The sequence below is a fragment of the Aethalodelphis obliquidens genome, unplaced genomic scaffold (genome assembly GCF_003676395.1).
Source record: "Aethalodelphis obliquidens isolate GAN/ISIS:26980383/991018 unplaced genomic scaffold, ASM367639v1 scaffold4, whole genome shotgun sequence".
In the NCBI taxonomy this organism is placed as follows: Eukaryota; Metazoa; Chordata; class Mammalia; order Artiodactyla; family Delphinidae; genus Aethalodelphis; species Aethalodelphis obliquidens.
The window spans coordinates 2856163-2882312 of record NW_020837948.1 but is presented as its reverse complement, the minus strand read 5'-3'; the positions used below and the strand labels follow the sequence as shown (position 1 = coordinate 2882312).

General features: G+C 40.5%; 1 protein-coding gene across 1 annotated transcript in view; it reads right to left on the bottom strand.

Annotated features, from left to right (window-relative positions):
• KLHL3 (kelch like family member 3) overlaps positions 1 to 26150 on the bottom strand; it is a 109555-nt gene that overhangs the window by 72951 nt on the left and 10454 nt on the right. The window contains exons 2-3 of the mRNA XM_027096729.1: positions 25519 to 25638; positions 9845 to 9951 (exon numbers count right to left, since the gene is read on the bottom strand). Coding sequence (XP_026952530.1) covers positions 9845 to 9951; positions 25519 to 25638 — 227 coding nt within the window. The remainder of the gene's footprint in view (positions 1 to 9844; positions 9952 to 25518; positions 25639 to 26150) is intronic.

Sequence of the window (26150 nt, the reverse complement as noted above, 5' to 3'; positions counted from 1 at the left end):
GTTAAATTCATCTCTCCAAACAGCTACTAAGACATTCACAAATAAAGGTCCAGTTGGTAATTATATTGCAAAAGATCATCAAAGATAGCCAATTCTTAGTTTAAGAACTTGGACCTTAGAGGGACTTCCCTGGTGGTGCAGTGGTTAAGAATCTGCCTGCCAACAAAGGGGACGCAGGCTCGAGCCCTGATCCGGGAAGATGCCCCATGCCGCGGGGCAACTAAGCCCGTGCACCTCAGCTACTGAGCCTGCGCTCTAGAGCCCGTGCTCCTCTACAAGAGAAGTCACTGCAATGAAAAGCCCGCGCATGGCAACCAAGAGTAGCCCCCGCTCACCGCAACTAGAGAAAGCCCACGCGCAGCAACGAAGACCCAACACCCAAAAACTAAATAAATATATAAATAAATTTTATAATAAAAAAAACTTGGACCTTAGAAAAACGAGCAACCAGCAACCTGACTGCAAGAACCAAGAGACTCAGAAGCCCTTAGTGAGTGTGAAATCAGAGCCTGGCCTGATTGCTTTCTCTCTATGGAATTAGAGCTTGGGAGTCAGCTTAGGGTTTTGTAACCTGGGGGTAAACAAATGGAAACTCCTGAAATTGCATGAAAACATTTGTATGTGTGGGCAAAAGTTTGATTTTCTGAGGGGATGAACAAATCATTTTCATCAGTCTCAAATGTCCAAAAAACGTTAAAACACAGTTTTCTAGATGGTGGGACTTTGGGAGATTTTTTTTCTTGCTTCTTTATGTGAATCAAAAGTTTCTAATTTCTACATTAAGTACTTAAAACTCCAACAAGCAAGGAAAAAATGGAAAAAAAAAAAAAAGAAAACCTAGGGCCTCAGAGACATGTATTTTCTGAGAAATCTACCTTATAGGAAATTGGAGACCTATATAAATCATAAGGACTCATAAAATGCAATTTAATATCTCTGTGAACCAGTAGAAATCACTGCACCAAACTAAGACATCAGTTTAAACAAACCCTGAAAGTGGCAGTAATAATAGTTGCTACTACATGCAGGCCCTCAGGGTTTACACACATTATTTCATTTAGTCCTTGCAATGACCTCAGGAGGTACTAGATATTACTTCCATTTTACAAATTATAGAACTGGCATATCAAGAGGCACTTGCACACAGCTAGTAAGAGGCAGGGCTTGGATCTGAACCGTGGCCTAACTCTAGATCTCATGTCATTTCTAATAAATCCCTCTATAATTTAAACCTGACCCTAACTAATGGCTTTGATAAAAGTATTCCCAAACAAAACCTATGTCCAAATTCTGAGCCAACTTATACTTATTACCCAGTAAGCAAGAACGAAGAGAGATGGGATCTTGTCCTCAACACCTAACAGAGTGTGTGACATATAACAAGCACTGAAAAAATATTTGTTGGTACAGGGAAAGAAAGAAAGAAGAGAGGCTATCTTTTGACATCTCATAAATCCACAGACTCTGATAATTCTAAAGAGGGAGAAATCATCAAAGGCTTGGTCATTCTTACTCCTTCACTCACCTCCGCTACTTTGACAAATATTTCTAGAGAACAGAACATAAGCCCAATAAGTCCTTCTCTATTCAAGGTCAACCCAAGAGGCCCAGTCCAGCCACTTCAGACTCTGAACTTTCAGAAAAGAGGAAATGCAGATGGCCAACACACACATGAAAAGATGTTCAACATCACTATTCATCAGTGAAATGCAAATCAAAACCACAATGAGGTATCATCTCACACCTGTCAGGATGGCTATCATCAAAAAGAACACAAATAACAAATGCTGGTGAGAATGTGGAGAAAAGGGAACCCTCCTACCACTGTTGGTGGGAATGTAAATTGTGCAGCCACCGTGGAAAACAGTATGGAGGTTTCTCAAAAAACTAAAAATAGAACTACCATATGACCCAGGAATTCCATTCCTTGGTATACATAAAAAAAAAAAAAAAAAAACCCAAAACACTAATTTGAAAAGATACATGCATCCCAATGTTCACAGCAACATTATTTACAATTGCCAAGATATGGAAGCAACCAAAGTGTCAATCAACAGATGAGTGGATAAAGAAGATGTGGTTTATATACACAATGGAATACTACTCAGCCATTAAAAAGAATGAAATTTTGCCATTTGCAGCAACATGGATGGACTTGGAGGGTATTATACTAAGCAAAATAAGTCAGACAAAGACAAATTCTGTTTGACATCACTTATATGTGAAATCTAAAACATACAACAAATTAGTGAATACAACAAAAAAGAAGCAGACTCACAGATACAGAGAGCAAACTAGTGGTTACTACTGGGGAGAAGGAAGTGGGAAGGGGCAATATAGGGTAGGAGATGAAGAGGTACAAACTATTAGGTATAAAATAAGCTACAAGGATATATTGTACAACACAGGGAATACAGTCAAATTTTATTTATTTATGTATTTATTTATTTATTTTGGCTGTATTGGATCTTTGTTGCTGCACGTGGGCTTTCTCTAGTTGCAACAAGCAGGGGCTACTTTCGGTGTGGTGTGCGGGCTTCTCATTGCAGTGGCTTCTCTTGTGGCGGAGCACGGGCTCTAGGCACATGGGCTTCAGTAGTTGTAGCATGCGGGCTCTAGAGCACAGGCTCAGTGGTTGTGGCGCACGGACTTAGTTGCTCCGTAGCATGTGGGATCTTCCCAGACCAGGGCTCGAACCCATGTCCCCTGCACTGGCAGGTGTATGCTTAACCACTGCGCCACCAGGGAAGCCCAGTCAATATTTTATAATAACTATAAATGGAGTATAACCTTTAAAAATTGTGAATCACTATAGTGTACACCTGTAACTTATATAATATTGTACAGCAACTATACTTGAATTAAAGAAAGAAAAAAAAAGAAAATGTCTGTTTGTTGCACATCTTTTGTCCTCTGTTAACAACATATCCTGTTCTTCCAGATAGATCATGATCTACTCAAGGGCAGATATTTGTTCATTCATTCACTCAACAAACATGTATCAAACAGTCCCCATGGGCAAGGCCCAGAGGACACAGTGGTGAACAAGTCATGTTCCCTGCCCTCATGGAGCTCAGTCTAGTAGAAAGAGGGATAAGTAAACCAACAATTACAAAGTATGTTAAATGCTAGAAAAGGAGGTTCAGCTTAAAAGGTTCTTAAGCAGGGAAGCCTATACCCTGAATTGCATGCAAAATGATGAGTACACAGGAGCACACATTCACTATTTTTTGTGGAAAGAATCCATTGTTTTCATCCGACTGATTCGTAACGGTTAAGAACCACTGATCTAACATGAGATCTGGAGGAGTCATGGTTGTTCAGAAGAGCAGTGAGTATGAGGGAAGAATATTCCAGGCAGATAGAATAGTGTATGTAAAGGTCCAGAGGTAAGAAAGAACATGACCTATTCTGGGACCATAAGAAGTTGAGTCTGGCAGAAGCACAGTATGAAAAGGGAGGAAGGGGGAGAGGAGCTGGAGATACAAGCAGGGTCTGGACCACTTGAAGGCCTTGTGAGCCATGCTGAGAAGTTTATACTTCATTCTAAGGGCAATGGGGAGACTTTGACAGACTTTAAGCAAGTAAGGGATACATTAGATTTTTTATTTTGGAAAGATCACTAAAGCTACAGCATAGAAAATGGGTTTGGGGTGAGGGAACAAAATAGGAGGCAGGTTGACCAATTAGAAGGCTGCTGCAGTAAATCAGGTGAAAGATGATGGCAGCCTGGATTAAGGGTCTGTGTCTTGAACTTCTTTAAATCCTCAGGCTCTACTTTAAGACCTTGCACGTAGAAGTCTCCAAGAACCATAAAGAGCCCAGGAAAGCAAGTCATGGTTCTTGACGTAGCAAGCACACCACATGTACAACAGAGCTCCTTTTAGGTGGAAGATTGCCCAAGAGGGAACAGGAGGGAGGAGGTGCATCTTGAGGAGCCAGGAGGGACAACCTTTCACCATCACAGAAGACTTAGGAAGGCTATGAAATCACTGGCTCATCCTCTAGATCACAGTATAAACCCAACCCTATTATTCAGCCAAAGAAGCCTCAAGAGTGAGAAAGGAATGGTAGAGTGGCTGCGAAGTCTTTCTGAAGGACCAGACATAGACCACCAACCACCCCTACAAAGCTGTATGGCAAAGGGAAGAAAAAGTGCATTCAGGAAGCCTTGTGTTATGGAACTCTTCCTCACTCCTCAGCTGAATCCTTACTGTTTTAATTTAATTTCATGACCTGGGTAAAAAGAAAACAGAAGGTCCTTATCCTTTGCACAGTGATCCTGCATGGGTGTTAAGGTGGTTATTAAACTCTCTTACCACGAAACTTCATCTGTCTAAGTCCTAATATCTGGGTTGCCAACTCATTTGGCTAAAGCTGAGACCTATGTCACATGTTAACATCACATGAGAAAAAGAAATACCCTGTCACATCCCTGAATCCCAGCTAAACCTCCTGCAGGTGAGCAGCCTACGCCATTTAACTGCAAAAGGCTGACCTCTGTCTCCTGTAAAGTAAGGACATTCCCGGCCCTGCCTTTAAGCCAAGGCTATGTGAGAGTCAAAGGAGATAATGAGAGTCTGAGAACTGTGGCAGCAGGATTCAGCAGAGCTGCAATGATGGATATCACCCCAGCACCCAACCACCCTGGAATCTCGTCCTTCCTCCACTTGGAAAGGTCTTTCTGCTCAGCTAGAGGCACATGGAGCACCAAGTCAGGAAGGAAATGCCTTCCTGATATGAAACAGAGATGTTTCATATCAACCCTAACCGCCATCAGGGCAGCTGGTATCAGAGCCACCCCACACATCCACATGAGCTCTGTAAACTATGATGTGCTCTACACATAATAAGAGTAAACTTTATTAAGTACCTATTCTGTATTGGGTGCCTTATTTCCCTTACCTGTATCTGTTCCCTGGTTATTGTTATTATTGTTTTATTGTTGTTATTCCAGTCTCATAAACAAGCAAACAGGATCATAGAGGTTAAGTGAATTCCCTACAAACCGATCAGGTGCTGGAGTCAGGTCACGATGGCTCCAAAGCCCTTTCCAAGACACCACACCATCTCCCAATGCAAGGTGGCATTACCACCCCTGTGTTTAATCCTCAGCAAAGAGCCCTCTGCATCAATAACTCCAAACCTCCTCTATGAACATTCATAAAACATTTCTTACCAGTGATCCTCCCCAGTGATGCTAAATTTCAAGGCTGAGCTACTCCAAGTCCAGACAAGTCTACCGCAGATCATCTTGGTCAAATCAGTTGCACCTTAATGGGTGCTGGTGGGTGTCTGAATAGTGGTCTCTTTTCCTAGACACTACAAAGGCCTATGTTGAACTACATCCAAATCAATTCCTGAAAAACTCACCATTTCCTTAGAGGCAAAACCCTCAGAAACCAGACCCTATCTACTCCGACTAATCTCTCAAGGCCCTCTTTATACAAAGAAAGGATTCTACTCCCTAGTGCTCCCTCCCTCCCTGCCCCACTGCCTTGGATTAAGTCTTGCTAAACTGCATGTTATGCAAAGATCTTCAAAAACATCAATACATCATACAAACACTCAGAACACAGACATAGGCCAGGGCCTGGCAGAGTCAGGCATAAAGAAAGGGTGAAACAATGGTTCTATGGGATGAGTGCATGCCTGGAGGTAAGAGGGCCAGGCCCTAATTTTTCTGCTTGAGGCTAGTTGGTGCTCACATTCCAAGCCCCTTGCCTCTTACCTCCAGCACATTCCTGACTCTCCTCCCTATTTCTGTTCACCATATATTCGAAGACACCAGTTGAATATCAGCCTACATCTAATAAAAACTGGACAGTAACTTTTCTTTAAAAAAACAAAGCCGGGGCTTCCCTGGTAGTCCAGTGGGTAAGACTCTGCACTCCCAATGCAAGGGGCCCGGGTTCAATCCCTAGTCGGGGAACTAGATGCCGCATGCGTGCCACAACTAAGAGTTCACATGCCGCAGCTAAGAGTCCGCATGCTGCAACTAAGAAGTTCCCATGTCACAACTAAAAGTCTGCATGCCACAACTAAAAGATCCGTATGCCACAACGAAGACCCAGTGGAGCCTAAATAAATAGAAAAATAAAAACAAATAAAAAATAAAAAAACAAAGCCAATTTAATCAGCCGCTGCATGTAGCACAACAGAGCCAGAAGATGGGACAGCTCACTCCCAGGGCTTCTTTTGGGATGGAGTTCAAATGTCTTTTAGCCATGGTGATGAGCCTAAGACACTTAGTCCACATATTCTTTAGAACTTGGTTCTTTTAACACCATAAAATGGGATTGTTTTCAAAGTTTTGGATGACATGAAGGGATCCATATGGAGTACAAACACTATAGTACACAGAACACATAGAAAAGGGCATGATAAAAAGAGGGAAAAAAAACTGACTGGGCTATTTTGGGGAAATTATCTTCCCCTGGGATGGAGGTGCTAGATGGGGGGATGGGATCAGGGGGAATTTTAAGTATTCCATACTCACAGAGAAAAGGAGGACAAGACCAGCCCTTCTGGCCTCTCCAATCACACTATGCTGAAGGAGTGGAGAGCAACTCAGGTGACTGCCCATCCCAGACCTTCTCACAGGTTGGCTGCCTTTGGACCCTCTTCTGTGGGCACTCAGACCTCAGTTTCACACTTACTACAAGTTATTCTGGGAAGGATATGGTCAAGGAGTGGAGCTGGTATTTGGAACCATCACAGGACATTTGGGCAATATGAACTCAGAGGGCAAAAAAATAAAAACACTTTAAGCCTCAGTAAAAGATCTTAATCATACCACTCAAGTCAGAAGAAAGTCACATGTATTTCCTTTTCTTTGGGGCCTTAAACATGCTGATAGAAATGGACTCAACGAGAGTCAGCTGGGCCTTTTCATTACTAATTTTATGCATTTTGAAGCTGAACCTGATAATTAGAACAAAATTTTGCAATGTTACTTTTTTTTTTGTACCTGTTTACCAAGGTTTAAGCAAAACCAAGGGGCCTCAGAAAATACATGAATCTGATGTACTGCCGATGGAAGCGTAAGCTGGTACAACTGTTCTAAGTGTTGTGGAACTGAGGCACGTGTCTCACAAAAATTCAAAATGTGCACACACTTTAACCAAGTATTTTTTATTCTAGGGATCTAAGGAAATAATCAGGAATGTAAGTAAAGACTAAGTTGCAAGGATGCCCATTTTAGCATTATTTACAATAGCAAAATATTAGAAAGAACTGTAATTTCCAACCAATAAGGAAATGGATTTTCAATTCGGATACATATGATGGAATCTTATGAGGCCATTAAAATAATGATGTAGATGTGATTTCATTGCCATGAAAATATATTGACAATATAGCGCTAAGTTCAATTAAGCAAATTTTCATTGAGCACCTACCGTACGTAAGATCACGCTAGGCAGCAGGGACATAGCAGTGAATTTAAAAGGTACAGTTTTTACCCTCATAAAGTTTATGACTGACCAGGCAAATCAGACAGTGAGGAAGTAATGAGATAAGTAGTAATAGTAAAGAGAAGCATAAGCTATCACAAGAGTAAATGTATTACATGTATTTTTTTGGCTTGCCCACATTTTCTAATTTTTATTCTGCAATGAACATATGTGAATAGTGTTTGGATGAGGAGATGGATAGGTAGGTGGGTGGGTGGATGGATGCACAGACAGACAGATGATGGATGAATGGATGGACGGATGGATGGAAGGAAGAATGGAAGAATGGATGGTAACCAGATTCAGTGGAAAGCTTGGGCTAGGCAACATATTAGACTGCTTTCTTCTCTTGATTCCCTCTTCCCTTCAATTACTAGAATCCAAGACCTGATCCAGAAGCACCTTTTCTCTCCCTTTTTAAAGTCACCTTGTTTTGCTAGGCACTTCCACTACCCCCAGAGGCAAGTTCATAAGCAAAAAGTGGAGCCAACAGTACAATTTATTGTAATTCCAAATAGACTCCTCTCTCAACACTGGACTTTCCAAACCACACAAACAGAGAAGAATGACTGGGAGAACTATTTACTGAAGTTGCAGCTAAATAATTATTGTAGACAAGATAAATTATTTTAAAAGAAAGAGACGGATGAAGGACAAGGACAAAAAAAGAAATAAAAACCTTACTACTAGAGTTTGAGGCTACTCCAAAGAGAATGTGGCTCAAATTTTCCAGGTAGTGAAATTAGCTGGTTTTCCAGGCTGCACTGTGGAATTCCTGGTCCAAGGCTCAAAGTGAGGTAAGTGTGGCTTGGTCCACTTAGCAAAAGCACTGCTCCAAGTTGAGGCCAGGTCCTTCACATGATGAGCCAAGGGGGACATACATGTGAGGAATTCTCCAAACGCCAAGTGCTAAGTACTCCCCGCCCCACCAAGAAGCACTCCTGCCCAGCACAGGCTTTGTACTATATTAGGAAAAGGGCAAGAGCCTATTCAGCAAAGATGTGCCTGCACTCACCTATCCTTAGCAGCACCACATTCATTCATTTAACCTTCACTTATTCAGCCTCCTAAACATCAGGCCCTGGGGTGGGCGCTAAGGATTCAACAGTGACAAGACATAAGACATAATCCGCAAGCACCCAAAGCTCACAATCAAGGGTAGGAGACATTTTGTTCATTAAAATAATATTTTAGTCCTATTATGTACCAGGTACTCAGGGTACAGAAACAAACAAATCTAACAAGATCCCTGTCTTCATGGAACTGATATTCCAGTAAGGAGACACAGGTAAAAAATATATAAACAACGAACCAATGTGATTTTCAGATAGTGATAAATGTTATGAAAAAAATAGAATCAAGTTATGGAATAGAAAGAGACCTAGTGGGGAACTACGGCTCAGGTGGTCAGAGAGGAGGCAACATTTGATACAGGGTGAGAAGCAGCAGGTACATGAGACCCCAGAGCATGACCACCTCAAACCCCAGGAAACAGATGAGCATTTAGAGTGATAGTGACCACACTCAGAGGAAGCACAGGGTACAGATGAGTGTGTAGAAGAGACACCTGACCTCATCCAGCTGGCTTTCAGTCAGCAGTGATGGATACAGCACTGCCTGCACCTGGCTCAGGGGAGGTGCTGTGAGGTACTGCAGACAAGAAGCTCAGCCCATGCGTTTCAGGGAATTCAGTCTTAGAAATAACACACGTGCAATAGTTGGACAAGGCTATTTGGCATGTTCAGGAAACAGGGACTCCCTGGAAAGTTGGCAAAGGTACTGAAACTGAATGCAGATGGTGAATATACCTCTGTCTTACTCTCCCCACCCCAAGCCCCACCATCACTTCTGCCAACTCTACCGCATTCCTATAAAGGTTAGAGGAGACTCAAGGTCCCTGCCTGGAAAGAACAGCTAAGGAATAATAAGACGTGGGCCAGCTAGGCCAGCCAGCCCTGGGCCAGGCATCCAGAAGCCAAGTTCCACTCATTCACCGTGTGACCTCAGGCAAGTCCCTTCCTTTCTCTCAGCCTCAGGATCCCCCATCTGCAAAATGACAGCTCAGAAGCCTGGGGATGAAGCCAAGAGTCTACATGTCTAACCAGCTCCCTGACATGATTATGATGCATGACAAAGTCTGAGAATTCATAGACTATATGATGCTCCAGAGTTAACTGCAATAGGGGCTGCATGCTTGACTCGCCTGGCTGAGGGCCTGTCACGGTGCTTTGCATCTCCATGGTGCAAAGCAAAGAATCTGGCACACAGGAGCTCCTCAGGGTGGGCGTCACAGCCTTCTTTCCTCCCCCCTCTCATGCCACCACCCTCAATATTCTCCCAGTGGGGCTGCAGCCCCACAACCATGGGTTATTGTTTGCCCCTCACCATACCTGTGAACATCGCACAGAAGTAGGGGCTGCAGGCTGCCAGGACCACACGGTGGGCTTCTATCTCAACATCTTCTGCCACAATTACCACGTCACACAATAGCTGTTTGCTGCAAGACACCAGTGGGAGAAAGGATGGGTCACAGCACCAATTCCCACCCCCAGCCACACAAGGGTATTTTTTCTCCCCCACCCTCCACATTCCATACTATCACCACGGTTGTCATACAGACCTACCATATCTTAAGTTAGGCAGGGAGATGGACTCATCAACTTTTCCAAGTCCCTAATAAGCCCCACATTCAGGCTTTCCTAAGGCACTCAACTCTGTAGAGATCTAACTACTGTGTAGCTGCAAATTCAGGGCTCCTTCATTTGTCTTCACATCTCTGCTCCGCAACTCCACAGGCTATGACTGAGAAAGGGGGACAGCAGTTCAAGGAGCAGTGGGAAAAGCTTTGGGCTGTTAGCTGAGTAACTGAATGAATGCCAAGGAGCATGAGCATGCCACTGAGGTGTGCCACCAGCTAGAACAGGTATTAACTCTTCCCCAAGGAGTCCACTGCCTGTGAAACACTGGTAAGAGGCCAGCCAGATCTGGAGGACTCAAGTATGTTTCTTCCCACCCAGGTTTAACACTAACATCAAAAAGACTCCGCCGGGGCTTCCCTGGTGGCGCAGTGGTTGAGAGTCTGCCTGCGGATGCAGGGGACATGGGTTCGTGCCCCGGTCCGGGAGGATCCCACATGCCGTGGAGTGGCTAGGCCCGTGAGCCATGGCCGCTGAGCCTGCGCGTCCGGAGCCTGTGCTCCGCAACGGGAGAGGCCACAACAGTAAGAGGCCCGCGTACCGCAAAAAAAAAAAAAAAAAAAAAAAGTTCCTACAAGACTAGAATAAGGCCAAACTAAACAAGTAACTTCCATGCTGGTGCAGTAAAATGGAGACAAGCGCCAATCTCAGAAGGTGACCCTGGCAAGAAAATTGTGGATGCAGGCTAGCTAGAGATCACCCTATGTATGAAGCTCAGAGAGGTGGCCCAAAGCCACAGAAGCCTTAGTCTTGAATCTAGTTCTGACTCCAGGTACAGTACCATAATGCCTCATGATTGGTTGACACTTAGAATGGGAAAAAACAGTAGCTAGGTTATCTCCAATGGGGAAAGGTGACCAGGAAAGGTTCAGCATATAGAATAAGGTACCAGTGAGGGGGCTTCTGGGAAGGGTGAGACCCCTGAGCACCAAGAGGCAAAACCTGGGGGTGGGACCTCATCCTGCAGTGAACAGCACACCTTACACACGAACTTTATCAGAATAAACCAGCTCAACTGGGAACAGAACTGGCTCTGCCCCAACAGGCTACAAGAACATGGACAAATTGACCCCATCAGTTTTCTCATCTTTCTTAGCTGCCTTGGGACATATACCGTGGGGACCAAATGAGATTGCAGATGCCACTTGAGAATAGGCTTGTTTAAATATGATTAAAATATATTGTAAAAATGTATTCCCAACAGTATATAGACTCCGCTTGGACATTTTCATTTCTATTAAAGATTCTGGGGAGAAAGCAGAGTTATCACTGCTATTTAAAAGTACAAGTAATTTTTTTTGGTAACCAGTATTTTAATAAGGAAAGTGTTGACACAGATGGGTCAGAAATGCTGAGCAAATTTTCAGTGCCAGGTGATGGGCAAGCAAATGTCAAAGTAGGATATCTTACACAAACCCAGAAGAGCTGATAATTCTTGAATAAATGGGAAAGAGACCAGAAGGAATGAGGAGTAAAGATGGAGAATCCAGTCAAGCAAATAAATGAGAGCAGCTCTGATAGGTGGGAAGTGTATCTCAAGGCCAGAGAAACTCTAACCTGGGAGAGTGACCAAGAAAAACTTGCCACAAAGTCAGGGTAGGCTTTCCCAGGTGGTGGGAAAGCCTGTCTACACACTGGAGACATCTCAGTCTCCACTATGCAGGGAAAAGGGAAGAGGCAGCTCTACAAGCACTGCATGGCTCACAAGCACTTCTAATTCCAATTACCAGAGATCCTGTGAGATCCTTTTTTCTGAAGTATCAGACACTACTCCAAAGGACAGTCTTGAGGAGAGAAAAGTAGGGCTATACACACCGTGATTTGTAGGAAATAGAGTAGAGCTGTTAGGAAGGAGCTCAGGCCCTGGAATCAAACTGACCAGGGTTCATGTCCCCTGAGTATTGTAGAACTGACATGTGTTGTAAACAAGATAATGAATAGCACTAATAGTAAACATTCAGTAAATATTTATTTCTTTTCTTCCTTTTTTCCACAAAACACTTCAATCAAGATTAGAGTAAGTTTTGGACATGGTAAATTTGAGCTGCCTTTTAGACATCTAAGTGGGGCTGTCAAGTAGGCAAGTGGATACCAGGGTCTGGAGTTCAGAGGTGGGAAATAGTTAAGAAGTTGGGGTAAAGGGGAAGAACCAACAAAAGAGATGAGAAAACAGCCAGTGGGATAGGAGGAAAACCAAAAGGGTGTGATGTCCAAGAAGCCAAGTAAAGACAGGGCTACAAAAAGGGAGGAATGATCAATTGTACCAAATACTGCTGATAAGTAAGATAACATTAGGGTGGCTAGCCAGGGCAATTAGGCAAGGAAATGAAATAAAGGGTATCCAAATTGGAAAGAAAGAAATAAAACTATCTCTATTCACAAATGACATGATCTTGTACATATAAAATCCCAAGGAATCCACTAAAAAACTACTAAAATAAATAAATGAGTATAAGGAGGTTGCAGAATACAAGATCAATCTACAAAAAATCAACTGTGTTTCTCTACACTTGCGGTGAACAATCCAAAAATGATATTTTTAAAATTCAATTTACAATAGCATCAAAAAGAATAAAATACTTTAGGAATAAATTTAACAAAAAAATTCAAAACCTATACCCTAAAACTATAAAACACAGTTGAAGTAAATTAAAGACTTAAATAAGCTGTGACGGGGCGAGAGAGAGTCATGGACATATACACACTAACAAACGTAGTAAGGTAGATAGCTAGTGGGAAGCAGCCGCATGGCACAGGGATATTGGCTCGGTGCTTTGTGACAGCCTGGAGGGGTGGGGTAGAGAGGGTGGGAGGGAGGGAGACGCAAGAGGGAAGAGATATGGGAACATATGTATATGTATAACTGATTCACTTTGTTATAAAGCAGAAACTAACACACCATTGTAAAGTAATTATACCCCAATAAAGATGTTAAAAAAAAAAAAAAAAAGACTTAAGTAAGTGGAAAGACCTCCAGTGTTCATGAATTGGAAGATTAATACTGTTAAGATGGCAATTCTCCCCCAAAATGTTCTACAGATTCAATACAATTTCTATCAAACTCCCAGCTGGCTTCTTTGCAGAAAGTGACAAGCTGAGCCTAAAATTCAAATGTAAATGCAAGGGACCTAGAATGGCCAAAACAATCTTGAAAAAGAACAGAGTTGAAGAACTCAGGTTTCCCAATTTCAAAACACTACAAAGCTAAAGACAGTGTAGTAATAGCACAAGGATAGATACATAGATCAACAGAATAGAATTGAGAGTTTAAAATAAACCCTCACATTCACAGTTAATTGATTTCTGAAAAGGATGCTAAGACCATTCAACCGGGAGAGAATAATCTTTTCAACAAATGCTGCTAGGGTAACTGGATATCCACATGCAAAAGAATGAAGTTGGACCCCTACCTCACACCATACACAAAAATTAACTCAAAATGGATCAAAGACCTAAATGTAAGAGCTAAAACTATAAAACTCTTAGAAGAGACAGTGGGGTAAATCTTCATGACTTTGGATTAGGCAGTGGTTTGTTAGATAGGACACCAAAAGCACAAACAAAAAAAAAGATACATTAGACATCAAAGTTTACAACTTTTGTGCTTCAGGACATCAGGAAAATGAGAAGAAGACCTACATAATGAAAGAAGAACTTTGTAAATCATATGTCTGAGAAGAAGCTTGTATCTAGAATATATAAAAACTTTACAACTCAATAATAAGTAGGCATATAACCCAATTTAAAATAGGCAAAGTATCTTAATAGACATTCTCCAAATAAGATACAGAAATGGCCAATGATCACATGAAAAGGTGCTCAACATCATTAGTCATCAGAGAAACGTAAATCAAAACCACAATGAGATAACTCCTCACACATACTAGGATGGTTATAATCAAAAACACAGAAAATAACAAGTGTTGATGAGGATATGGAGAAATTGGGAGCTTTATACACTGCTGATAGAAATGTAAAGTGGTACAGCTGCTGTGGAAAACAGTCTGACGGTTCCTCAAAAGGTTAAACACAGAGTTGTTATTTGACCCAGGAATCCCACTCCCAAGAGAAATAAAACATACATCCACACAAAAACTTGTACCTGAATGTTCACAGCAGCATTATTCATAATAGCCAAATGGCCTCAAATCTGTATATCCATACAATGAAATATTATTCAGCAATAAAAAGGAATGAAATACTGAGACATGCTACAGCATGAATGAACCTTGAAAACATTATGCTAAGTAAAAACTGTTAGTCACAAAAGACACATTATATGATTCCAAAATAGGCAAATCATAAAGACAGAAAGATTAGAGGTTGTCTAGTACTGGGAGGTGAGTGAATAGGGATAACAGGGGGATTACTGCTACAGTATACAGGGTGATGAAAATATTCTAAAATTGATTGATGGTTGCCCAATTCTGTGAATATAATAAAAGCCATTAAATTGTACACTTTAAATGGGTGAATTGTATGGTATATGAATTATATCTTGATGAAGCTGTTACCAAAAAAAGAAAAACAGCATATACATCTGCAAAAAATGAAAATTCTAAATCGAAAAGATATATGCACCCCAATGTTCATAGCAGCAGTATTCACAATAGCCAAGACATGGAAGCAACCCAAGTGTCCAGATGATTGGCTTAAGAAGATGTGATACACACACACACACACACACACACACACACACACACACACAAAATGGAATACTGCCCAGCAATAAAAAAGAATGAAAAATCTCCATTTGCAGTAACACGGATGGACCTAGAGAATACTATGCTTAGTGAAATAAGTCAGACAGAGAAAGACAAATACTATATCACTTACATATGAAATCTAAAAAATAATACAAATGAATGTATATACAAAACAGAAACAGACTCACAGACATAGAAAACAAATTTATGGTTACCAAAGGGGAGGGGGGAGGGGCAAATTAGGAGTATGGTATTAAAAGATATAAACTACTATACATAAAAGAGATAAGCAACAAAGATTTACTGTACAGCACAGGAAATTATACTCAATATCCTGTAATAACCTATAATGGAATATAATCTGAAAAAAAAAATGAATCAGTATGCTGTACACTTGAAGCTAACACAATATTGTAAATCAACTATGCTTCAATTTTAAAAAGTTATACTAAAAGCAAGAAGGAATAAAAATTTTAAAGGCTAAAAAAAAATGATACACTTCAAAAGAAAAGAAAAACAAAAAGCAGTGTGCTAAAATGGCTCGTTACTAGTAATAAAGCCATACTGGAAAACAATCTAAAAAAAAAAGATGAAGCAGAGAACTTTTTGCAATGGAGAAATGAGAGATTCACACTGTAAAGATAAGATAGAAGATTGTCGTTCCTTTTCAGGCCTGATGAGGGGGTGCTATTCCAACAAGGACCACGTGCCCACTTGCTGGTTGGCTGGTAAGTCAGGAGACAAAGAGCCATTAGGGTTCTGCTGCCCAGAAGCAGCTGTTGGTCTGACCAGAGCAGAGCGAGGAAGTGCAAAAGGAGGAGGAAAGCTGGTTGGTTACCATGTCAGCAGCCCATTTTCTACAATGCAAGTATAAAGAACAGGAAACACGTGAATTGTGTGATTCATAAATTGCAAAGAACATGTGTGCTTGAACTAAAATAGCTTAAAATTGAGGGAGGGGAATGTGAAAATAATGCAAGAAATAACCCTAGGTCCCTGGAATATCAGGTAACATTTCATTAGCCTGACCCCTGAATGGCAAGGTGCTTCACCCTGGCCTTCATCAAAACAAAGTATGCCTCTCTCCAGTTCCCATTAAACTCACCCAAATCAATAAAGTGTCTATTCAGGCCCCCTTTCTCTCCCTGCCTCCCCCATTCCACGCTAGTTTTTTAAGTTAGCCATTTAAATAACTTAGAATTTGATATAGTCTTTGAACACCACTAGAATGCAAGCAAGATTGAGGGCAAGACTTTGTCTCACCTACTGCCATAGGCCTGAAGCAAAAAATTGCCATCAGGGGACTTCCCTGGTGGTCCAGTGGTAAAGAATCCGCCTTGCTATGCAGGGGACACAGGGTCGATCCCCGGTCGGGGAACTAGGATCCCACATGCCGCAGGGCAACTAGGCCTGCGTGTCAGAACTACTGAGCTCGCGCGCCTCAACTAGAGCCACCGTTCCACAAACTACAGAGCCCAGGCATCCTGGAGCCTGCGTGCCACAACTAGAGAAGAGAAAACCTGCACACCACAACTAGAGGGAAGCCCACGCACCACAACCACACCAAAAGATCCCGCGTGCCGCAACTAAGATCCGACACAGCCAAAAATAAATTAAATAAATAAATAAAGATATCTTTTTTAAAAAATCGCCATCATAATAACAGCTGACACAGAATGTTCACTATGTTGCAAGGACTCATAAAATATCTAAGGAATAGCTATTATTATTAATATGCAACATGCTGTTTAAATTAGCAATTCTACTTCTAGGAATTAATTCTATAGAAATAATTGTAAATATGCACAAGTACTTAACAACAGTAATATATGTGCTGTCACTGTTCTAAGCACTTAACTTATTAATCCTCTTAACAAGCCAGCAAGACTGGAACTATTATTAGCCCCATTTTATGGTTGACAAAAGTGAGGTTGGGGATATTAAAGAACTTGCCCAGGTTCACAGCTAGTCAGCACTGGAGCCAAGATTTGAAACCAGGCTGCCTGGCTCCAGAGTCTATGCTTGTGACCACTGTGCTATCCTGCTCCACACATAACCACTGCAGGTATTATTTATTTGAGGGATTGGAAAACCTAGACACCCAACAACAGGGAAGTGTTTTAAAAAAAACAAAAATAGAATATCATGCATCCACTTAAAATGAAGTTGTAGAACAGTAACACAAAAAATTTGTTCAACATAATGTTAAGAATAAAAATCTGGTTGAACACATATACTACTATATATAAGACAGATAAACAAGGACCTACTGTATAGCACAGGGCACTCTACCTAATATTCTGTGATAACCTATATGAGAAAAGAATCTAAAAAGAATGAATATATGTATATGTATAACTGAATCACTTCGCTGTACACATGAAACTAACACAACATTGTCAATCAACTGTACTCCAATAAAATTAAAATATTTTTTAAATAAATAAAATAAAAATCACCCATAGGAAAAAAAATCTGGTTGAGACATACATATTAAAGAAAAAAAAGATCTCCTAAGGGTTAACAATGGTTAGCACTGTGACTTTTTGCTCACCTGTATTTTCTAAATGTTCTATATTCTTTTTACAAAAAATTTACAAAATTTACAAATTTTTAAAGAAAAATTTAAAGGTTTTAATTTAAAAATGAAAGGGAAATCCATGCCTAAACCTGAACTAAAATTTTCCCAACCAAAACATAAACAGATTGTGGTCCATTTGAAAAAATCAAAATCAATTTGAAAAAATCAAAAGGAAGAACAAGACTGTGATGGTTAATATTATATGTCAACTTAACCAGGCTAAGTGATGCCCAGATAGCTGATAAAATATTATTTGTGGGTGTGCCTGCAAAGGTTTCTCTAGAGGAGATTAGCCTTTGAACTGGTAGACTGAGAAAAGAAGATCTCTTGCACCAATGTAGGTGGGCATCATCCAATCCACAGAGGGCTTGAAAAAGGTGGAGGAAGGGTGAATTCTCTCTTTCTCTTCTTGAGCTATACTGCCCATCTTCTCCTGCCCTCAGACATCGAAGCTCTTGGTTCTTGGGCCTTTGGACTGCAAGACATACTCCACTGGCTCTTGTTTCTCAGGCCTTCAGATTTGGACTGAATTATACCACTGGCTCTCCTGGTTCTCCAGCTTGTAGACAGCAGATTGTGGCAATTCTCGTCCTCCACAATCATGTGAGTTAAACTCCTATAATAAATCTCCTCTTACATATCTGTGTCTATATATCTGGTTTTCCAGAGAAACAGAAGCAATAATATATATAAATAATATAATAATAATAGATATATAAATAGATATATTATTGGTTCTGTTTCTCTGAAAAACCCTGACTCACACAAAGATGATTCACTTAAATTTCAGCAAAGGACCAGTGTTTTCCAAAATAAGTTTCACAGAACACTCGGTCTATCCATAACAACAACAACCAAAGAGAATTCAAAACCATGTGGGAAACCCTCAGTTAGACAAGTTTATTGTACGACTTCTTAGAGATTTTAATATGCGTATATATATTATGAATCTCAGGGGGTGGGTATAGCAGTTTTATATAACATTTTTCAAACTCATTTTGTTACAGATCTCTTTTTTCCCCACAGAGCATCTTGAGGAAATGTTCCTCAGAACAGCCTTGGCAAACGCTGACTTATACAAAAGAGAAGCAGCAGGACTGTTGGAGGAGGTTAAATCCAAGTTGATGCTTTTGAGGAAAGATGCAAAAATGTGGTAACTTGCAAAAGAAGGAACAGACATAACAGGATTTTTTTTAGGTATTTAAGAAAAAGAAAAAATGCTAATAATATAAAGTGAGGGTTCGGGGAATTCTGTGTGCATGTCTATTTCCTGAGCTCTACCTTTAAGCAGTTACTACAGTTGGCTAAAGCAGGCAGTCTTTTCCCCCCAGTTTTATTGAGCTATAATTGACATATAACATTGTGTACGTTTAAAGCGTATAATGTGATGATTTGATATATATTGTGAAATAATTACCACAATAAGGTAATACATCTATCATCTCACATAGTTACCATTTATTTTTTGTGGTGAGAACATTTAAGATCTACTCTCTTAGCAACTTTCAAGTATGCAATACAGTACTGCTAACTATAGTCACCACATCGTACATTAGATCCCCAGAACTTATTCCTCTTAAAACTGGAGGTTTGTACCCTCTGACCAACATCTCCCATTTCCCACAACCCCCAGTCCCTGACAACCACTAACCTATTCTCTTTCTGTGAGTTCGGCTTTTTTAGATTTCACATATAAATGAGATCATACAGTCTTTGTCTTTCTCTGTCTGACTTACTTCACTGAATACAATGCCCTCGAGGTTCATCCATGTTGTTGCTAATGACAGGATTTCCTCTTTTTATGGCTGAATAATATTCCAGTGTGTATATATACCACATCTTCTTTATCCATTCATCCACTGACCAGCAGTTAGGTTGTGTTCATGTCTTGGCTACTGTGAATAATGCTGCAATGAACATGGGAGTGCAAATATCTCTTCAAGATGGTGATTTCATTTCCTTCAGATATATGCCCAGACGTGTGACTGCTACATTGTAGAGCAGATCAATTTTTTTTAATTCGTTTATTTAATTTTTGGCTGCATTGTATCTTCACTGCTGCATGCGGATTTTCTCTAGTTGCTGAGAGCGGGGTCTACTCTTTGTTGTGGGGTGCAGGCTTCTCACTGAGGTGGCTTCTCTTGTTGCAGAGCATGGGCTCTAGGCGCACGGGCTTCAGTAGTTGTGGCGCACAGGCTTCAGTAGTTGTGGCTCACAGGCTCTAGAGCACAGGCTCAGTAGTTGTGGTACATGGGCTCAGTTGCTCCGCGGCATGTGGGATCTTCCCAGACCAGGGCTCGAACCCATGTCCCCTGCAGTAGCAGGCAGATTCTTAACCACTGTGCCACCAGGGAAGCCCACAGATCAATTTTTAATTTTTTGAGGAATCTCCATATTGTTTTCCATAGTGACTGTACCAATTTACATTCCTACCAATAGCACACAAGTGTTCCCTTTTCTCCACAGCCTCACAAGCACTTGTTATCTCTTGTGTGTTTGTTTTGTTTTGTTTTGTTTTGCGGTACGTGGGCCTCTCACTGTTGTGGCCTCTCCTGTTGCGGAGCAGAGGCTCCGGACGCGCAGGCTCAGCGGCCATGGCTCACGGGCCTAGCCGCTCTGTGGCATGTGGGATCTTCCTGGACCGGGGCACGAACCCACGTCCCCTGCATTGGCAGGCAGACTCTCAACCACTGCGCCACCAGGGAAGCCCTCTTGTGTGTTTTTTATTTGTCTGTTTTTGTTTGCTTGTTTGATAATAGCCATTCTAACAGGTGTGAGGTGATACCTTATTGTGATTTTGATCTGAATTTCCCTGATGATTAGTGATGTTGATCCCCTTTCCATGCACCTGTTGGCCATTTGGGTATCTTCTTTGCAAAAATGTTTATTGAGGTCCTTTGCCCATTTTTAATCATTTTTTTCTACTGAGTTCTAAGCATTCCTTGTATGTTTTGGATATTAACCCTTCATAAGATTTATGGTTTGCCAGTATTTTCTCCCTTTCATAGGTTGCCTTTTCATTTTGTTGATGATTTCCTTTGCTGTGAAGGAGCTTTTCAGTTTGATGAAGTCCCACTTGTTTATTTTTTTCCCCTGTTTTCTTCCAGGAGTTTTATGGTTTCAGGTCTTAACATTTAGGTCTTTAATCCATTTTGAGTTAATTTTTGTGAGTGGTGTAAGACAGGAGTGCAATGTCATTCTTTCACATGTGGATGTCCAGTAAACCTAACACCATTGGATGAAAGACTATCCTTTCCCCATTAAGTATTCTTGGCTCCTCTGTCAAATAGTAGTTGACCATATACATGTGGGTTTATTTCTGGGCTCTCAATTCTGTTCCACTGGTCTACATGTCTATACCATACTGTTCTGATTACCATAGTTTTGTCATATACAGTTGACCCTTGAACAACATGGGGGTTAGGGGAGCAAACTCCTCCTTCCCCATGCAGTCGAAAATCCACATATAACTTTTCCATATCCACAATTCCACATCCAGGATTCAACCAACCACAGATAGTGTAGTACAATAGCAGTTAATGAAAAAAATCCAGGTAAGGGGACCCTTGCAGTTCAAACCCATGTTGTTCAAGGGCCGATTGTAGTTTGAAATCAGAGAGTGTGATGTCTCCAAACTTTGCTCTTCTTTTACAAGATTGCTTTGGCTGTTTAGGTTCTTTTGTGGTTCCATACAAATTTTAGGATTGTTTCTTCTATTTCTGTGAAAACTGCCATTGGAATTTTGATAGGGATTGCACTGAATCTACAGATGGCTTTGGGGAGTATGGACATTTTAAAAATATTAATTCTCTCAATCCATGAGTATGGGATATCTTTCCATTTATCTGTGTCTCTTCTTCAATCTCTTTCATCAATATCTTATGGTTTTCAGTGTACAGATCTTTCACCTTCTTGGTTAAATTTATTCCTAATATTTTATTGCTTTGACACTATTGTAAATGAGATTGCTTTATTTCTTTTTCAGATAGTTTGTTACTGTATAGAAATGAGACTGACTTTTGTATGTTGATTTTGTATCCTGCAACTTTACCAAATTTGTTTTTAAGTTCTAACAGCTTTTTGGTGGAGTGTTTTAGGGTTTTTTATACATAGGATCATGTTATCTGCAAACAGAGATGATTTTGCTTCTTCTTTTCTAATTTGGATGCCTTTTATTTCTTTTTCTTGCCTAACTGCTCTGGCGAGAACTTCCAGTACTATGTTCAAAAAGAAGTGAAAGTGGGCACCCTTGTCTTTTTCCTGACCTCAGAGAAAAAGCTTTCAAACTTTCACCGTTATAATGTTAGCTGTGGGTTTGTCATACAGGGCTTTTAACATGTTGAGGTATGATCCTTCTATACCCAATTTGTTGGGAGTCTTTTATTATGAAAGGATGTTGAATTTTGTCAAACAGCTTTTCTGCATCTATTGAAAGGATCTTACGATTTTTATCCTTCATTCTATGAATGTGGTGTATCACATTTATTGATTTCATTATCTTGAACCACCCTTGCATCCCAGAGATAAATCTCACTTGATCATGGTATATGATCCTTTTATCAGATCATATTTTACCAGATCATACATATACTGTTTGCTAGAATTTTGTTGAGAATTTTTGCATCAATATTTATCAGGGATATTGGCCTACAGTTTTCTTTTCTTATAGTGTCCTTAGCTGGCTTTGGTATCAGGGTAATGCTGGTAATGAGTCTGGGATTATTCCCTCCTCCTCAAGTTTTGGGAAGAGTATGAGAAGGACTAGTGTTAATTATTCTTTGAAAGTTTGGTAGAATTCACCAGTGAAACCATCTGTTCATACTTTTCTTTGTTGAGAGATTTTTGATTACCAATCCAATCTCCTTAATCATTACTGGTTTGTTCAGATTTTCTACTTCTTGATCCAGTCTTCATAGTTTATACGTTTCAAGGAATTTATCCATTTCTTCTAGGTTATCCAATTTGTTGGTATATAATTCTTCATAGTGGCCTCTTGTAATGATTTGTCTTTCTGTGATAAAAGTTGTAACGTCTCCTTTTTCATTTATAATTGTGAGTCCTCTCTCTTTTTATCTTGGTTAGTTTAGCTAAAGATTTGTCAATTTTGTTTATCTTTTCAAAGAAACAGCTCTTAGTTTCATTGATTTTTTTCCTATTGTCTTTCTAGTCTCTATTTCATTTTATCTAATCTTTATTATTTCTTTCCTTCTGCTAAATTTGAGCTTAGATTGAACTTCTTTTTCTAATTCCTCGAGGTGTAAAGTTAGGTTGTTTATTTGGAGACCTGAAGTCTTAAATCAGACAAAGGACACAAGCCATACTCAAGGGAACTAAATGAGGAACTTCAACAGTGTCTAGGGAACACAACACAAATTCTTTAGTGACAAAAGAGAATTAGGATTGAACGTTAGCACTGCCCACTGCCTAAAACAACTATGGATGGAGCTTCTAGGAAATCTGGCAGGAAGCCTAATAAAAATTGATCAGTAAGGCTTCCCTGGTTGCATAGTGGTTAAGAATCTGCCTGCCAATGCAGGGGACATGGGTTCGAGCCCTGGTCCGGGAAGATCCCACATGCCGCACAGCAACTAAGCTCATGCACCACAACTACTGAGCCTGTGCTCTAGAGCCTGTGCTCCACAACAAGAGAAGCCACCGCAAGGAGAAGCCCGTGCACCACAACGAAGAGCAACTTGCCGCAACTAGAGAAAGCCTGTGCACAGCAAAGAAGACCCAACGCAGCCAAAAATAAAATAAATAAATTAAAAATTTTTTGATCAGTAGGGCATAAGACAAATCTAATTTAACTTGGTTTTTAATGCCAAAGACTAGGCCTTGCAGAAAGGAGAAATGAGTAAATGAATATAGAATTTTTGTTTACAAGTAGTTTAAGCCCCTACCCAAAACACACACCTTCAGCTATATGTGCTTTTGCTCATGCCATTTTCTCTGGCTGGAAGACTTCCCCCTAACCTTACCACTTTTCATTTCTCTAACTCTTACTTGTTCTTCAGAATTTAGCTCAAGCACCTTCCCCTTTAGGAAGTGTCCTCCAAAGTTGCGGTTTGACATGCTTGCTTTCACGACACCCTTAAAGAAACTAACAATTATTGCATACCTACCACCTGGCAGGCACCTGATGCAGTTTTCCTTCATAACACCTATCTGCACTCTAGAAAGACCATTTTTATTGACTTACTATCATTTTTTACCTTGTACCCTCACCCACGCATCCCAGAGTCTAGCCAGTATGTCTGGGCATCTTTGGTGGATAACTCAAAGCTCCTATGAAGTACAAGGTGCTAGAGATTAAAATGATTCAGAAGTTGCCCCTGCCCTCAGGGAGCGCATGAACTACAAAGAGGGTATAAACAGTTACAACTCACAATAGGATGAAATATGCGGTAAATAATGGCATGGGCACAACAGAAACATGAAAAGATGCTCAACATCACTAATTATTAGAGAACTGCAAATCAAAACTACAATGAGGCATCACCTCACACCAGTCAAAATGGCCATCATCAAAAAATCTACAAATAATAAATGCTGGAGAGGGTGTGGAGAAAAGGGAACCCTCCTGCACTGTTGGTGGGAATGTAAATTGGTGCAGCCACTATGGAGAACAGTATGAAATTTCCTTAAAAAAATAAAAATAGAGCTACCATATGATCCAGCAATCCCATTCCTGGGCATATATCTGGAAAAGATGAAAACTCTAATTCAAAAAGATACACGCACCCCAATGTTCATTGCAGCACTATTTACAATAGCCAAGATATGGAAGCAACCTAAATGTCCATTGACAGATGAAGGGATAAAGAAGATATGGTATATATATACCATATATATATATATGATATAGATATAGATATAGATATACACCATCATTTTTTACATATATATATATAAATATATATATAACGGAATACTACTCAACCATAAAAAAGAATGAAATAATGCCATTTACAGCAACATAGATGAACCTAGAGATTATCATACTAAGTGAAGTAAGTCAGACAGAGAAAGATAAATATCACATGATATCACTTATATGTGGACTCTAAACTAATGATCCACATGAACTTATTTACAAAAGAGAAACAGACTCACAGACATAGAAAACAAACTTATGTTTACCAAAGGGCAAAGGGTGGGGGAGAGACAAATTAGGAGTTTGGGATTAACAGATACATACTACTATATATAAAATAGATAAACAAGATTTACTGTACAGCACATGGAACTATATTCAATATCTTGTAATAATCTATAATGGAAAAGAATCTGAAAAAGAATATATATATATAACTGAATCACTTTGCTGTACACCTGAAACTATCACAACATTGTAAATCAATAATTTATTGTATTTCAATAAAAAAGATAACTAATAATGCCATGGGCAAAGGAAGCTTCTGAGCTCTCTGATAAAGAAGAGATTGTATGCACAGCCTACGTACAGAAAAACATGTTCAGTGCCCTGAGCCTGTCTTGCAAAAAAGCTCAGCAAACATGCACATTGGTCTTACAAATAGCCTGCATACCGCTCACTGTTTAGCTCCGTGAGGATGAGTGCTTCTGCATTTCATTTCTTTCTTTATAGAGTTAAACTGCATTTTAGAAGCTAGGTATTCTTCCATTCATGTGGTTGTCTTGACAAAGACAAAAGTTCAGACCAAAGCATGAGAGAGGGAGGCCCAAATAAAATGCCTGGCATCCACAATCTTTAATCTGCAATTGTGTGTAGGTGTTGCAATCATTCTATTACTGGCCTTCATGCAGCTGGTTCAGTTGGAAATCAAGTTTATGAACAGAACTGCTGTAACCAAAATGGATTTTTTTCCCCAGTGATTAAGCACTGAAACAATAGGTGTTAAATAAATACAGAGGAAAGAGAGAAATTTGAGGAAGCCATTCTGTCTCTATCAGAGTTTGAAAGGGAAAGCCAAGTGACAAGTGTGGGTGAGGAAGAGTCAGACTTCACTAGTTGGTGGTGTTCTGACCTCTGTTCTCAGTCCCTGATGACGCTCACCCAGCAAGTTCCTTCCAAAAGGGCATGAGCAAAATAGGAAAAGTACCTCCGCAGTTCATTCATAACCTTGAACGCCTTCCCCATGTGGGCAGGGTTGACAGTAATCGTCCTCTGGTTCTTTTCGTCATCCCCAGCCTGTATTGGGGGCTGGGAGCTCAGCTTGATGCTGTGAACAGGAAGGGAGCGGGAAGGGAAAGAGAGGATCACATGTTGGTAAACTCGTTCATCCAACTGCCACAAACCCATGCATTTGCCCACCCACCAGGGGCATCTCTGTCAGCCTGTTCTCTTCACCACAGACCCAGCAGGGAGGAAATCACTGGGTCAGGAATTTCTTCAGGATCTTCCAGTGCAAAATGCACCCCTCAGAAAATGTACCCCTCAGATCCGAGCTCAGCTTCTTCCATCAAGCACAGGTGTAACTTTGTGGGAGGTCCTTATCCTCCATCTCTCCATCTCTAAAAGGGTAGGGGGTGAGGAGAGATTAAGCACTATACCACTCACTTCACAGGGATGTTGGTTCATTCAACGAACATTTAAAGGAGTTTACTATGTGCCAAGCACTGTATTTAAATTCAAGAGAAACACAACAATAAGGAAATCACAGACCTTGCTTTCACAAAGCTTAGAGTTCAGTGACAGAGAAAGCCAGGAAAACATTTCTCAGAAGCACAAAGG